The following is a 13,845-nucleotide window of genomic DNA, read 5'->3' as shown; positions in this document are numbered from 1 at the left end:
AAATAAAGATTTATTTAATTAATAGAAGAAATAGGCTTAGATAATTAAATAAATACATGACAATTTTGGGTGTCTACACATAGTATCATTTGTAATCAAGAGAATTCCATATAAATTCCTCATCATTTAAAAACTTATTGATAATGAATGATTGAATAGAAGCAACAGAGTTCTGCAATTTCTGTATGTCTGTATGACAGTTTTTATAGTTGCGACTACACTCTATCAACTTGTGTAGGCCACATAGAGGATGAAGGACTCAAGTATGTTTTAGGTGAGATTGCAGATATGGAAGCCAGTACATGGCAATTAAAGTAAGTACTTAGCCATAGATCGTTGCCCACGTGAATATAGAATGGCTAACACAGTGATTCTATGCTTTCTGCTCAGAGTTTGGTTTTTAATAATAAAGGCTGATAATGGATGGTATCAATAAATACAACTTCAAGATCATATTTATGATGAAGGTACTAACGAATTACATTTTCTTTACAAAAATATATTACAAGGGTCAAATTAGTATAAAAAAATAAAAAAATTGTTAAAACAGTCTCATCATCATGTGTATATATACCAAAGCATCCATACAACACTATTTATCACAAAAAATTAAATCAACATCAAAAGCTTCTCAAATATTCATTGATAATTTTAATAGATTTAACTGATTTGTAGAATGCAATGAAACCTTGTCACAATTTCTTACAAACTCCATTTTAGATTTCTACTTTTTTGAGCTCCGAAATGACAGACTGTATCATTCTGATCTCTCCTTGTAAACATTTGCACTAATAGAAACCTTTGTTGTACCCAGTAAACCTATTTCCTTTTTATAATTCTCCCAAAGCTAATAATAACATTCACAGTTGAATAAGTAAATAGATCAATAAAATATCTTCATAAAAGTCTCAATTACTTGTGATTGTATTAAACCAAGGAGCATGGCTCTATTAAATCTCCACATCCCATAATTCTTCAACGGTCTTGTAGGGGCTGGTTGTGCTATTAACAAATTTCTGCCCTATAGATATCTTACCCTGTTTAAGCTCGGAAATCTTGTCGTGATCATCCAGAGTCAATGACCAATCAAAGATTTGAAAATTCTCAGCAATTCTGCCTGCATTGAAGCTCTTGGGCAGCACACTCACTCCCTGCTCTACCCCCCACCTTAAAATAACCTGCATTTGCACACCATTGATCCAACTTTCTGATTGATGTCCAAGCAATAATTCCAAAATAATCAAATATGAACAAATAGATACCTGAGCTCTAGTCTTTCCATGCTTTTCAGCAATTTCTTGTATAAGGGGGTTATCTATCACCACATTAGAACCCCATGGATTATTTGGAGCTTCCAGAGGAGACCATGCACTCACATGAATGTTATACTTGTTGCAACACTCTCTCAACTTCTTTTGCTGCCATAGTGGATGCATCTCCACCTGTGATTGCATACCATGATCATCACACATTAAAGCAATTTTGGTGCAAAATATTACCATCCCAAGTAATTCTTGAGCGTTAGATGCTTTAGAATATGTATACACAAGAAAAAAATGAACACAGATAGCCATTGGGTCAGATGGAAAGCAAGATTTCAGAATAGAAACTGTAACTCATTACCTAATCAACAGCAAGAGGGATCTTGGCATAGCTTAGTAGGTCTTCAATTTTTTTAGAGTAAAAGTTACTGACCCCAATGGCTTTGGTAAGCCCCGTCTTCATGCACTGCTCCATTCCCTACCAAGTGGACTTTATATCTAATGGCAAGAAGTCTTCTTCTTTTGGCTGGGAAAATAGAATACGTGTTCTCATCTTGACAGGCCAATGGATAAGGTACAGATCCACATACTCCAGTTGTAAACTCCTGCATATTAGAAATATTGCAATAAGAAGGTCTGCAAAATAGAGTGAATACTGAACAGATGACTGAATCTGTTAAAAGGAATCGATACTTCAAACTATTCTTGATTGCAGCAATTGGGTCATCGTGTTCAGTGTTCCCTAATTTGGAGGTAACAAAAACATCTTCTCTGTTGACAATCCCACTCCAGAAAGATGAATTAAGAGCTTCTCGTAGAGCATGTTCTGTACCGTAAAAGCTTGCTGTGTCAAAGTGTCTATAACCCACCTACAAAGAAGAGAGAAAAAAAACTAGAGACATCATATTAGGTTAATTGGACAACTCAAATACATCACTTCTAGAATAGAGCAAAGGAGGTTCATACCCCATCAGTAGTAAACTTTGGAAAAATTAGAGAAGTTAAAAAACCTCCACCCATAATTTTGTAAAGTAAATATTGGAATCCCCACCCACAACATAGAATTATTAAAGAAGTAACAAAAATATCCAAACACGACATTAAATCTTTAATAGAGTAAAGGATTGCCTCATGCCAGACATCCATAACTGGTAGAAATGATGAAACTAGGTTGGAACAGATAATTATGACATTTTATAGAGTGAAAAAATTGCATTAGGTACCTGGAGAGCAGTAGTCACAGCAGCTTTAATCTCCTCATCATTCAGATTTCTGGTTGCAGTCCCCAACCCAATTAGGGGAATCAGGGCTCCTGTATTAAGTTGAGTTGTTCCCTCTGCAATTCCCATTACCTAGTGCCCGAGGCTACTCTGCAAGCATTCAAAGAACCATAGATCGTCTCCATTTTACAAAATTCTAATTTCTCTTTGGTTTGCACCATTTCTGATTCAAAAATAGGCATGAGATCTACCAGAAATTTCACTACCTACCTTTGAAGACTTCTTCGGCAGAAAGCTGGACTGTAGCATCAAGCTCTTGCCACAGTTTTGAGTGCCCCGGAATCATTTTGGATAATCTGAGCTTGGACAAAACCCTTAAAAGATAGAAATTATACAAAACAAAGTGACAAGCTTGTTGATTCCAAGCACAAACGTCCTATTCAACTTAGATTCATGTAATTAAACATGAAGTGGGTTCCCTCAAAGGAAGGGAGCGAATAAATTTCAGCTTATATCACCTGAACAGAATGCAAAGCGATTAAATTTATCTGAGCTGTCAGAGTTTCACTGTTGTTTACCATTTATTGGGACGCAACTAGCAGACTGCAATAATCGTCTCCTAGATATTTTCACCATGTAAAGACAGATTCTCGTATTCTTTAATTTTTTGTTTTCTATATTCCGTTGATTTTATATTTATTTCTACATAATTTGCCGATATGATATTAGTTAATATTACGTTAGAGATGTCTTTTTAATCTGCATTATATTTTTAAGTAGAATAGGGAAAATTAAATGGATGTTTTTTATATTAAAAAGCAGCCAAAAGGGGCTCATCTAGGTATAGAACAAGAAAAATAGTGGCAAGCCAACTATCAATAGAGCAGCATCCCCCTAAACTTTTCCTCTATCAGAAAATTTCATCATTCTATGCATATTAACCAGGTAAATAAAAGTTAATAAAAGTGTGCCACATAGGGCAACAAATAGTTAAGCTCAAGCATAACCAGAAACTAAAACTATAAGCCGATAGGCCACTAGGGCCGAACAAAAAACCAGAGATCCAAACCATAGAAGATAACTATTTCTTTTTTCCATGGCTCCTCTTGGGGAGGAGCTTTCTAGCCTATTCCTTGGTGAGGAATTTGAAGAGGTTCCTGCAGTCTTCGTCCTCCTTTCCTTTCCTTTGCCTTTGATTGTGCTTTCCTGCAGAAGACACAAAGTGGTCGTCGAGTAGTGCATAACATTCAGAGCAAACCTGGAGACGTCCTACAGCTTGTTCTCAATGGCCTCCATTATGTTGGTGATTTCCTGCAAGTTTTCAAACATACCCTCCACTTTCTTACCCAATTCTGCTAGATTGTTGTCCTCTTCCTCCTTTATGCTACTCACTTCCTCCACCACCATCATCTTTTGGAACCTGAGAGTAGGGGACGAAGAGTTGGTCTAGGATTTGGAGCCGGCCTTCGGACTCATGGAATTTTTTGGACTCTCAGAAGCGTGGGTGGAGCTGGCAGAGTGGGGGGTCGAAGTAGACTGAAACGGGGCCACATTGTCAGAAGGGATGGAATTCCCAATTTCATGGATTGAGGAGGGGTCCCTTAAGGATTTCTCAGGGGGTTCGGAAGTCAATCTCACAGAGCGACGGGGAGTGTTAGTCTCATCTGTAATCTCCACATCAGAGTCAATTTCCTGAATTCTAACTTTCTTAGGGGTTTTAGCATCCTTTGAATGGTGCTTTTTATTCTTCTTACTGCAAGAGCCAATTTCAAGCAGCGGAGGAGGGCTTATGTCGGGTTTATCAGTAGTAATGGCTAGGGGTTGGTTTCCAAGCACATTTTGGACAGAAATCATGCGGGAGGGGCAAAGGGCCAAGTGGAAATTGTAGAGGCGGAGGATAAGACCTTGGTGCAGAATAGGAAATTCCTTGCCTTTTTTCTTAGCCTCCGCAATATCTTTAACATTATAGTCCAAAGAGCGCAGCAAAAAAAAAGGAATGGAGATAAGATCTTTATTCTTAAGATGGTTAAGGAAAGGAAGGTGATAATAGTAGAAGAACCCATACCGTCCTTCAAGGGTGAAATATTTCATTATGATGTAGCAGACCTCGTCCCAAGGCGACGGAAGCTCCTCCCGGCTGAAGTCGCTCGCCCTCTTCACAGGGTTCTCCCCCTCATGGAAAAACTGGTTCAGGCTGGTGGTATCTGAAATAGACCTGTCGCCTGAGCGATCACCTCTTCGTTGATTTCGAAGGAAATACCATGTTGATAAAGACATATATTGGCATATTCTGACATATATTGAAGTTGATAAAGACATATATTGGCATATTCTGATATAGGTATATGCTAATAGCATCTAAGGTTCAACACGGAAGACAATATTAAAGTTTGTAATTTAAGTATAATTTTTTTTATTATTAATGTTATCTAGATAATATAAAATGAAAATTAAAATGTATCTCTAGTATTGATCTTATTTGATTTTAAATATTTAAACTTTGCTTCAATATTATTTTATTTTCACTTAATTAATGTTTATATTATTTTCTACTTGTAAACTCTATTTTTTAATGTACAAAGATTTACTAATCAATCTTATTTTTAAACAAAAATATTTAAATGAAGCAACATTCAAGTAACCACAATACCTACATAATATTATAGTTTATATTTAAAAATAATTAAAAAAGCACATATAGACAATAATTATAGTCAACAAAAAAATATATATCAAAGGTTGGATTGGATAACAATTACTTTTAAAGAGAATTTGTTTAGTGATTTTAGATACACAAAAATACATACAATACTTAACTTCTCTAAAAAGAAATAGCCACCCAAAATAAGATCAATTTCCTAATATTAAAGAAATTAAGGGATTATGTGTGCACAGGCACATGTGAGGGGAGGTTTGGATAAGATTAGTTAGGAGGGTGGGATTGGTTGGGATAAGGTTGGTTTGGGAGGATAGGGTTGGTTAGAACCCAAGGTTTAGATTGGAGATTAGGTTAGAAGGGGGTTAGTTAGGTGGTTAGAAGTTAGGAGACATGTGATCAATAGGGAATATTTGAATTTTATTAATTCAAATAAAAGGGATGAAAAGGGGAATTAATTAAAATTAATTCATGGAATAGAAAGAGAATTAATTAATTAGATTAATTAATTTAAGAGATTGGAAGGGGTGAATTAATTAATTAGATTAATTAATTCAAGAGAGTGGAAAGGGAGAGTTAACTAATTAGATTAATTAATTCAAATGATAGGCTTAATTAATTAAGATATTTAATTAATTAAATGACTAAAAGAAATAAATTTGATTAAATTGATTAGTCAAATTTAAGTGTCTACAATGCCTAACAAGAAAATATAATTTCTCCATTCAAAATATCAAAATTTGATATAAATACCTTTTCTTGCAAGCTTCCGAACTACACTTTCTTACATCCTCAAATTAATTTCCAAATACTAATAATCAACTTTACACCTTTCTCATGTAATTAAAGGAGAACGTCATCTTTTATCGACTTCGCATCATTTTAACAGTTTTATACATCCCCGAACAAAAAAAAAAACAAAGCAGCCTGTCTAATCGTCTTTTCTCTCCGACTTGCTTTAGCGGCAGCATAACATACTATAAGTACTTCTTCCTTTAAGCCGTGGATTTCTTGACCAGGCGGATTCTTTTAGAAAATCAAGGACTTCGATCTACCTTTTATGGCTGCGAGCCTGCTGAACAGCTTTAAACAATTTCTTTGCCAACTTTGGCAAAAACACTTATGGTTGCATATCTTTGGTCTCATGGGCAGCAACATTACTGAAAAATGCAGAGAACTAAGAAAAAAAAAACCCATGCCCCATCTTCCTGTTGCTGTCATACCATAATGGGAAAATAAAGGGCAGCCACATTTCTATAAGAACAAATACAGAACGATAATAATTTTTAAGTTCTGGTCAATCTTACTATAAAATGTTCATATTCTTCTAAAGTATTACATTCTTGTAACATCCCTACAGCTTCCTAAACTATCTTCCAACAAATTATTCATTAAATCTCATATTAAGTGACTAAAATGATTTTATTATAAAATGTAAATCTTCATTTTCCCAATAATCAAGAACAAAAGTCAAAGATATCTGGGCGTCAGATGTGGGCTTCATTACCCCTCCCCTCTACCTCTGGAAAGGAATAGTATTCATACCTATGGAAATTGTCACTACTGGTTTGAGCTTCTCAAGAACCTCTCTCCAGTTAAAGGCAATTCAAGAATTTGGCATTTTGATCTGCTCATCTTCTGATATTCTCCATGAGAAAATTTCTTGGCTACCAAGTAATGGTCAGAATATAGTGTTGGGAAATTCCATCCTTAGTAATGCAGCCCCACCTAGTCTTTTGCCTCCTAATCTTATTCTTTCCTTCCAAAATCTCCAAGTGATCCAACATGCCTAGCCTGTTAAATGGGATGACTGCCTTCCTTCTTGGGAAAACATTCATGGTCTTCCTCAACCTAACTAGGTTCTTTGGCTAAAAATTCAGCAACAATTTTCTGCACTGAGGCCTTTGGCTACTAATGAGGACGATAAATTAACTTGGGGAGGTCTCAACTCCGTTGGTTGTTAAACAGTTAGTGCTGGTACTTCTTTCTTATGGTCTCAAGTCCCACAAAACAAATCTTTGCACTGTATTTGATGAATGTCTTTCACTCCTTATGAGTTAGTGGCTTATTTGCCGACATTGTATTCTGAGTGGCAACAATCTTCCAAGTGAAATTCTGGAACCTCACATGTTACAGGTGTTTTGAAAGTGTTGAGACCCTAACTCACTTATTTTTTGATTGCTCTTCTACTACTCAAATTTAGATCTCTCCCACCAAGGGTATGGGCATTTCTCTTTGTATCAATCTAAATGCCAAGAACTATCTTATCACTTGCAGCAACCATTAAATTGGCAGTTTTTCTCAGAAGCCTCTATTTACACATCTATGGAACACCACCTCCTTGTTTTGTGTTTGGCACATTTGACAGGATAGAAATCAAAGAATATTTAGTGACAAGTCTTCTGGCAACCACATCATTGATCTCAAAATAAAACCTGATATCACGTTCAATGCCAAAGTTCATTTTAAGTAAAAAGCGATTTCAAATAGTCCTTTTGCTGCTGAAATGTATATCATTAATTGCTAGCATCTTTCAAATATTCTCTAGCCAGTTTTCCTACTGCACCCGCTTGCTCTCTGCATTTATCCTTTCTTGTTCTCTTCATTGATGGGGCATCTAAAAATCTAATCTCGTTGCTTTCTGCATCAACACTGGGAAGGCTACTAACAATATTTCTAAGCTATTGACCTGTGAATTCGGACTTCAAATCGCATTCAAAGCTACTTTGATGTAGCTCGCTGATTACGGAGATTCAAAACTTTCCCATCTCCACTTTGAAAAAACCAAAAAGCTTCTGTTAGGTTCAACCCCAGATTATTCATGAAAGAACTAAAATTTGGATTGATCTGTTTGACGCTAAATATTTTAGAGTCTAGAGACATTCCCAGGAAAGCTAATGAAGGCATCTCAGCTCCCTACTCAAAAGCTATTGTTTGCCGTTTTCTAATCATCCCCATGATGAGACCTCCTTGTAATGGTTTTTTTATTGGTCTCCCTTGCTTCTCATTGTTGTTGTATTCTTTATTCTATTTATTTATCCATATGTTGGTCTGTTTATCTCTATCTATCTTTCTTTCTATTCATTTGTCCATTCATTTATCTGTTCATTCATTTATCTGTTTGTATAGATATATATAAAAGAAAAAAAAATCATAAATGATAAATGGGTTTCTGATCAATGCAGAATTTGAATATTATGGATCGGGGACAGTTGTCTCTCGCATTGTTTCATATGTATCTAACTTAATGGAACATGACAGGGTGGTGTAATACTGTGTAATCTTTTTGAATTTGAATAAAGTTTTGCCCCTTTTAGTTTATAGTGAACATAAATATCGTAAATGCATCTATCTAAAAGATATATATGATCTATCTTGTGTCTCTCTATCTATCTAATCTTTCTTTGAAACAAGAGAAAAAACATCCATAAGTGAATAAAATCTAAAACAATGATGATTTTAAAGTAATAAAATTTTTTAAGAAATAAAAAAATTCATAACTGATCTAGATAAATCAATTTATTAAAAAAAAAAATTTTAAGTACTAACATATATATCTTAAATACATTTATATAAAGAAGAATGAGAAGTGAACATAATTATAATGGTTAATTTGACATATGTCAATTCAGATTTAATGTTGGACTATCTTGATGGAATGCTTTATGTAAAGTTGGACTTATTCCCCAAATGATCACTCCTTCCTATTTAAACTCGTTCAAGCATAAGTTTGCCCCTATCCTATCTATACCTGCACTCATTCTGATACATTTTCTATAATTATCCTTTTATCATACCATGTCTGCACATACTCCCATGAGGCATTCTAAGGTGACAATTATCTGGTGTTGAAGGGATGCCCATCACGGTGGTTGTTGAATAAAAGGGTGCTGTGACCAGAATGTCAGGTGAATGATGTGGACAAGCATGCCAGACTTGTTGCCATAAGTTTTGAGCTAAATGAGCATGGCAGAAGGTAATATCAGAGGAAACAATGGTAATTGTGCTTGGAATTCACTGGTATGAAGTATGATGTGACAGACTGACAATTCATCAAGGCAGATGAGGGCTGATGGAGATTTTTCAAATTTATGAAATAAATATTATAAATTTGCTGCCCACCAAAGGAATTGAGTGCAGATATTCACAAGATATCTCAGTTATAGAGTGTATATGCATTTTTAACATGTAAATGCACCAAGGTATGCAGAGGTCTGTATAAGCCTTAAGGTTGCCATCCCAAAAAATTCACTCTTCAGCATTTGTGTTTTCAATAGTTGTAAACATTTTTAATATTGTAATTGCACCAATACATTGCATGTATAAAAATTTGCAACTTCCTAGGATTCAGGAATTATCTGAGGAAAATCATTTAATAATTACTAGTTACTACTGAAGAAATGTTAAGGGGTTAATGATTGTAGTTACTTGCAGAACTTAGTATCACATACATAGTATCATTTGTAATCAGGAGAATTCCATATAAATTCCTCATCATGTAAAAACTTATTGATAATGAATGATTGAATAGAAGCAATAGAGTTCTGCAATTTCTGTATGTCTGTATGACAGTTTTTATAGTTGCGACTACACTCTATCAACTTGTGTAGGCAACATAGAGGATGAAGGACTCAAGTATGTTTTAGGTGAGATTGCAGATATGGAAGCCAGTACATGGCAATTAAAGTAAGTACTTAGCCATAGATCGTTTCCCACATGAATATAGAATGGTTAACACAATGATTCTATGCTTTCTGCTCAGACTTTGGTTTTTAATAATAAAGGCTGATAATGGATGGTATCAATAAATACAACTTCAAGATCATATTTATGATGAAGGTACTAACGAATTGCATTTTCTTTACAGAAATATATCACAAGGGTCAAATTAGTATACAAAAATAATAAAATTGTTAAAACAGTCTCATCATCATGTGTATATATACCAAAGCATCCATACAACACTACTTATCACAAAAAATTAAATCAACATCAAAAGCTTCTCAAATATTCATTGATAATTTTAATAGATTTAACTGTTTTGTAGAATGCCATGAAACCTTGTCACAATTTCTTACAAACTCCATTTTAGATTTCTACTTTTTGAGCTCCGAAATGATAGATTGTATCATTCTGATCTCTCCTTGTAAACATTTGCACTAATAGAAACCTTTGTTGTACCCAGTAAACCTATTGCCTTTTTATAATTCTCCCAAAGCTAATAATAACATTCACAGTTGAATAAGTAAATAGATCAATAAAATATCTTCATAAAAGTCTCAATTACTTGTGATTGTATTAAACCAAGGAGCATGGCTCTATTAAATCTCCCCATCCCATAATTCTTCAATGGTCTTGTAGGGGCTGGTTGTGCTATTAACAAATTTCTGCCCTGTAGATATCTTACCTTGTTTAAGCTTGGAAATCTTGCCGTGATCATCTAGAGTCAATGACCAATCAAAGATTTGAAAATTTTCAGCAATTCTGCCTGCATTGAAGCTCTTGGGCAGCACACTCACTCCCTGCTCTACCCCCCACCTTAAAATAACCTGCATTCACACACCATTGATCCAAGTTTCTGATTCATGTCCAAGCAATAATTCCAAAATAATCAAATATGAACAAATAAATACCTGAGCTCTAGTCTTTCCATGCTTTTCGGCAATTTCTTGTATAAGGGGGTTATCTATCACCACATTAGAACCCCATGGATTATTTGGAGCTCCCAGAGGAGACCATGCACTCACATGAATGTTATGCTTGCTGCAACACTCTCTCAACTTCTTTTGCTGCCATAGTGGATGCATCTCCACCTGTGATTTCATACCATGATCATCACACATTAAAGCAATTTTGGTGCAAAATATTACCATCCCAAGTAATTCTTGAGCGTTAGATGCTTTAGAATATGTATACACAAGAAAAAAATGAGCACAGATAGCCATTGGGTCAGACGGAAAGCAAGATTTCAAAATAGAAACTGTAACTCATTACCTGATCAACAGCAGGAGGGATCTTGGCATAGCTCAGTAGGTCTTCAATTTTTTTAGAGGAAAAGTTACTGACCCCAATGGCTTTGGTAAGCCCCGTCTCCATGCACTGCTCCATTCCCTGCCAAGTGGACTTTATATCTAATGGCAAGAAGTCTTCTTCTTTTGGCTGGGAAAATAGAATACGTGTTCTCATCTTGACAGGCCAATGGATAAGGTACAGATCCACATACTCCAGTTGTAAACTCCTGCATATTAGAAATATTGCAATAAGAAGGTCTGCAAAACAGAGTGAATACTGAACAGATGACTGAATCTGTTAAAAGGAATCGATACTTCAAACTATTCTTGATTGCAGCAATTGGGTCATCGTGTTCAGTGTTCCCTAATTTGGAGGTAACAAAAACGTCTTCTCTGTTGACAATCCCACTCCGGAAAGCTGAATTAAGAGCTTCTCCTAGAGCGTGTTCTGTACCGTAAAAGCTTGCTGTGTCAAAGTGTCTATAACCCACCTACAAAGAAGAGAGAAAAAAAACTACAGACGATCATATTAGGTTAATTGGACAGCTCAAATACATCACTTCTAGAATAGAGCAAAGGAGGTTCATACCCCATCAGTAGTAAACTTTGGAAAAATTAGAGAAGTTAAAAAACCTCCACCCATAATTTTGTGTAGTAAATATTGGAATCCCCACCCACAACATAGAATTATTAAAAAAGTAACAAAAATATCCAAACACCACATTAAATCTTTAATAGAGTAAAGGATTGCCTCATGCCAGACATCCATAACTGGTAGAAATGATGAAACTAGGTTGGAACAGATAATTATGACATTTTATAGAGTGAAAAATTGCATTAGGTACCTGGAGAGAAGTAGTCACAGCAGCTTTAATCTCCTCATCATTCAGATTTCTGGTTACAGTCCCCAACCCAATTAGGGGAATCAGGGCTCCTGTATTAAGTTGAGCTGTTCCCTCTGCAATTCCCATTACCTAGCGCCCGAGGCTACTCTGCAAGCATTCAAAGAACCATAGATCGTCTCCATTTTACAAACTTCTAATTTCTCTTTGGTTTGCACCATTTCTGATTCAAAAATAGGCATGAGATCTACCAGAAATTTCACTACCTACCTTTGAAGACTTCTTCGGCAGAAAGCTGAACTGTAGCATCAAGCTCTTGCCACAGTTTTGAGTGCCCCGGAATCGTTTTGGATAATCTGAGCTTGGACAAAACCCTTAAAAGATAGAAATTATACAAAACAAAGTGACGAGCTTGTTGATTCCAGGCACAAACGTCCTTGTCAACTTAGATTCATGTAATTAAACATGAAGTGGGTTCCCTCAAAGGGAGGGAGCGAACAAATTTCAGCTTATATCACCTGAACAGAATGCAAAGCGATTAAATTTATCTGAGCCGTCAGAGTTTCACTGTTGTTTACCATTTATTGGGACACAGCTAATAGACTGCAATAATCGTCCTCTAGATATTTTCACCATGTAAAGACAGATTCTCGTATTCTTTAATGTTTTGTTGTCTATTAAGGAAACCAGATTCCGTTGAGAGGATTAAAGGGTTCACCCTCAAATATATTTATTTTATATTTATTTCTACATAATTTGTCTATATAATATTAGTTTATATTACGTTAGAGATGTCTTTTTAATCTGCAATATATTTTTAAGTAGAATAGGAAAAATTAAATGGATGTTTTTTATATTAAAAGCAGCCAAAAGGTGCTGATCCAGGTACATAACAAGAAAAACAGTGGCAAGCCAACTTTCGGCAGAGCAACATCCCCTCTATCAAAAACTTTAATCATTCTACGCATATTAACCGGGTAAATAAAAGTCTTAATAAAAGTGTGCCACACAGGGCAACACATAGTTAAGTTCAAGCATAACCAGAAACTAAAACTATAAGCCGATAGGCCACTAGGGCCGAACAAAAAACCAGAGATCCAAACCAAAGAACAAAAAACCAGAGATCCAAACCATAGAAGACAGTGATTTCTTTTTTCCATGGCTCCTCTTGGGGAGGAGCTTTCTAGCCTATTCCTTGGTGAGGAATTTGAAAAGGTCCCTGTGGTCTTCGTCCTCCTTTCCTTTGCCTTTGATTGTGCTTTCCTGCAGAAGACACAAAGTGGTCGCCGAGCAGTGCATAACATTCAAAGCAAACCTGGAGACGTCCTGCAGCTTGTTCTCAATGGCCTCCATTCTGCTAGTGATTTCCTGCAAGTTTTCAAACATACCCTCCACTTTCTTACCCAATTCCGCCAGATTGTTGTCCTCTTCCTCCTTTATGCTGCTCACTTCCTCCACCACTATCATCTTATCGAACTTGAGAGTAGGGGACGGAGAGTTGGTATGGGATTTGGAGCCAGCCTCCGGACTCATGGAATTTTTTGGACTCTCAGAAGCGTGGGTGGAGCTGGCAGAGTGGGGGGTCGAAGTAGACTGAAACGAGGCCACATTATCAGAAGGGATGGAATTCCCAGTTTCATGGGATGTGGAGGGGTCCCTTAAGGATTTCTCAGGGGGTTTGGAGGTCAATCTCACAAAGCGGCGGGGAGTGTTAGCCTCATCTGTAATCTCCACATCAAAGTCAATTTCCTGAATTCTAACTTTCTTAGGGGCTTTAGCATCCTTTGAATGGTGCTTTTTATTCTTCTTACTGCAAGAGCCAATTTCAAGTAGTCGAAGAGGGCTTATGTCGGG

At 36.0% G+C, this 13,845-nt stretch overlaps 2 protein-coding genes across 4 annotated transcripts; both read right to left on the bottom strand.

The window, feature by feature from the left end:
• Positions 1-614: 614 nt before the first annotated feature.
• LOC131035524 (uncharacterized) lies at positions 615-9,984 on the bottom strand. 2 transcript variants are annotated; one of them, XM_059217057.1, is made up of 6 exons: positions 2,753-9,984; positions 2,486-2,632; positions 1,956-2,131; positions 1,624-1,867; positions 1,263-1,442; positions 615-1,178 (listed from the first exon to the last, which is right to left on the bottom strand). In XM_059217057.1, exon 1 carries the CDS (start codon positions 4,838-4,840, stop codon positions 3,929-3,931), a length of 912 nt encoding a protein of 303 aa, XP_059073040.1. In that variant the 5' UTR covers positions 4,841-9,984; the 3' UTR covers positions 615-1,178; positions 1,263-1,442; positions 1,624-1,867; positions 1,956-2,131; positions 2,486-2,632; positions 2,753-3,928. The 2 variants fall into 2 exon arrangements, with proteins under 2 accessions (XP_059073040.1, XP_059073041.1); XM_059217058.1 differs by having other exon boundaries at positions 1,696-2,131; positions 2,753-4,871.
• Positions 9,985-10,119: 135 nt separating this feature from the next.
• On the bottom strand, positions 10,120-12,620 carry LOC131035525 (NADPH-dependent aldo-keto reductase, chloroplastic). Of its 2 annotated transcripts, none has more exons than XM_059217056.1 (6): positions 12,262-12,620; positions 11,995-12,141; positions 11,465-11,640; positions 11,205-11,376; positions 10,772-10,951; positions 10,120-10,687 (listed from the first exon to the last, which is right to left on the bottom strand). In XM_059217056.1, the coding sequence occupies exons 2-6, from the start codon at positions 12,118-12,120 to the stop codon at positions 10,460-10,462; spliced, it is 882 nt and encodes a 293-aa protein (XP_059073039.1). In that variant the 5' UTR covers positions 12,121-12,141; positions 12,262-12,620; the 3' UTR covers positions 10,120-10,459. The 2 variants fall into 2 exon arrangements, with proteins under 2 accessions (XP_059073039.1, XP_057823221.2); XM_057967238.2 differs by having other exon boundaries at positions 11,133-11,376; positions 12,262-12,615.
• Between the last annotated feature and the right edge of the window lie 1,225 nt (positions 12,621-13,845).

Source organism: Cryptomeria japonica, chromosome 3 (genome assembly GCF_030272615.1).
Source record: "Cryptomeria japonica chromosome 3, Sugi_1.0, whole genome shotgun sequence".
Classification (NCBI taxonomy): domain Eukaryota; kingdom Viridiplantae; phylum Streptophyta; class Pinopsida; order Cupressales; family Cupressaceae; genus Cryptomeria; species Cryptomeria japonica.
Note: the sequence above shows the minus strand (reverse complement) of the source record. Positions and strands in the feature narration are given on the sequence as shown.

Bases quoted from the DNA above. Each gene is read 5' to 3' on its own strand.
- LOC131035525 (XM_057967238.2), bottom strand. From the start codon at position 12,120: ATGGGAATTGCAGAGGGAACAGCTCAACTTAATACAGGAGCCCTGATT. The intron at 11,377-11,464 runs GTATCGATTCCT...TCTAATATGCAG, and splicing joins GCAATCAAGAATAGTTTGAA to GAGTTTACAACTGGAGTATG. The intron at 10,688-10,771 runs GTATTTATTTGT...GTGTGAATGCAG, and splicing joins ATGGAAAGACTAGAGCTCAG to GTTATTTTAAGGTGGGGGGT.
- LOC131035524 (XM_059217057.1), bottom strand. From the start codon at position 4,840: ATGCTATTAGCATATACCTATATCAGAATATGCCAATATATGTCTTTA.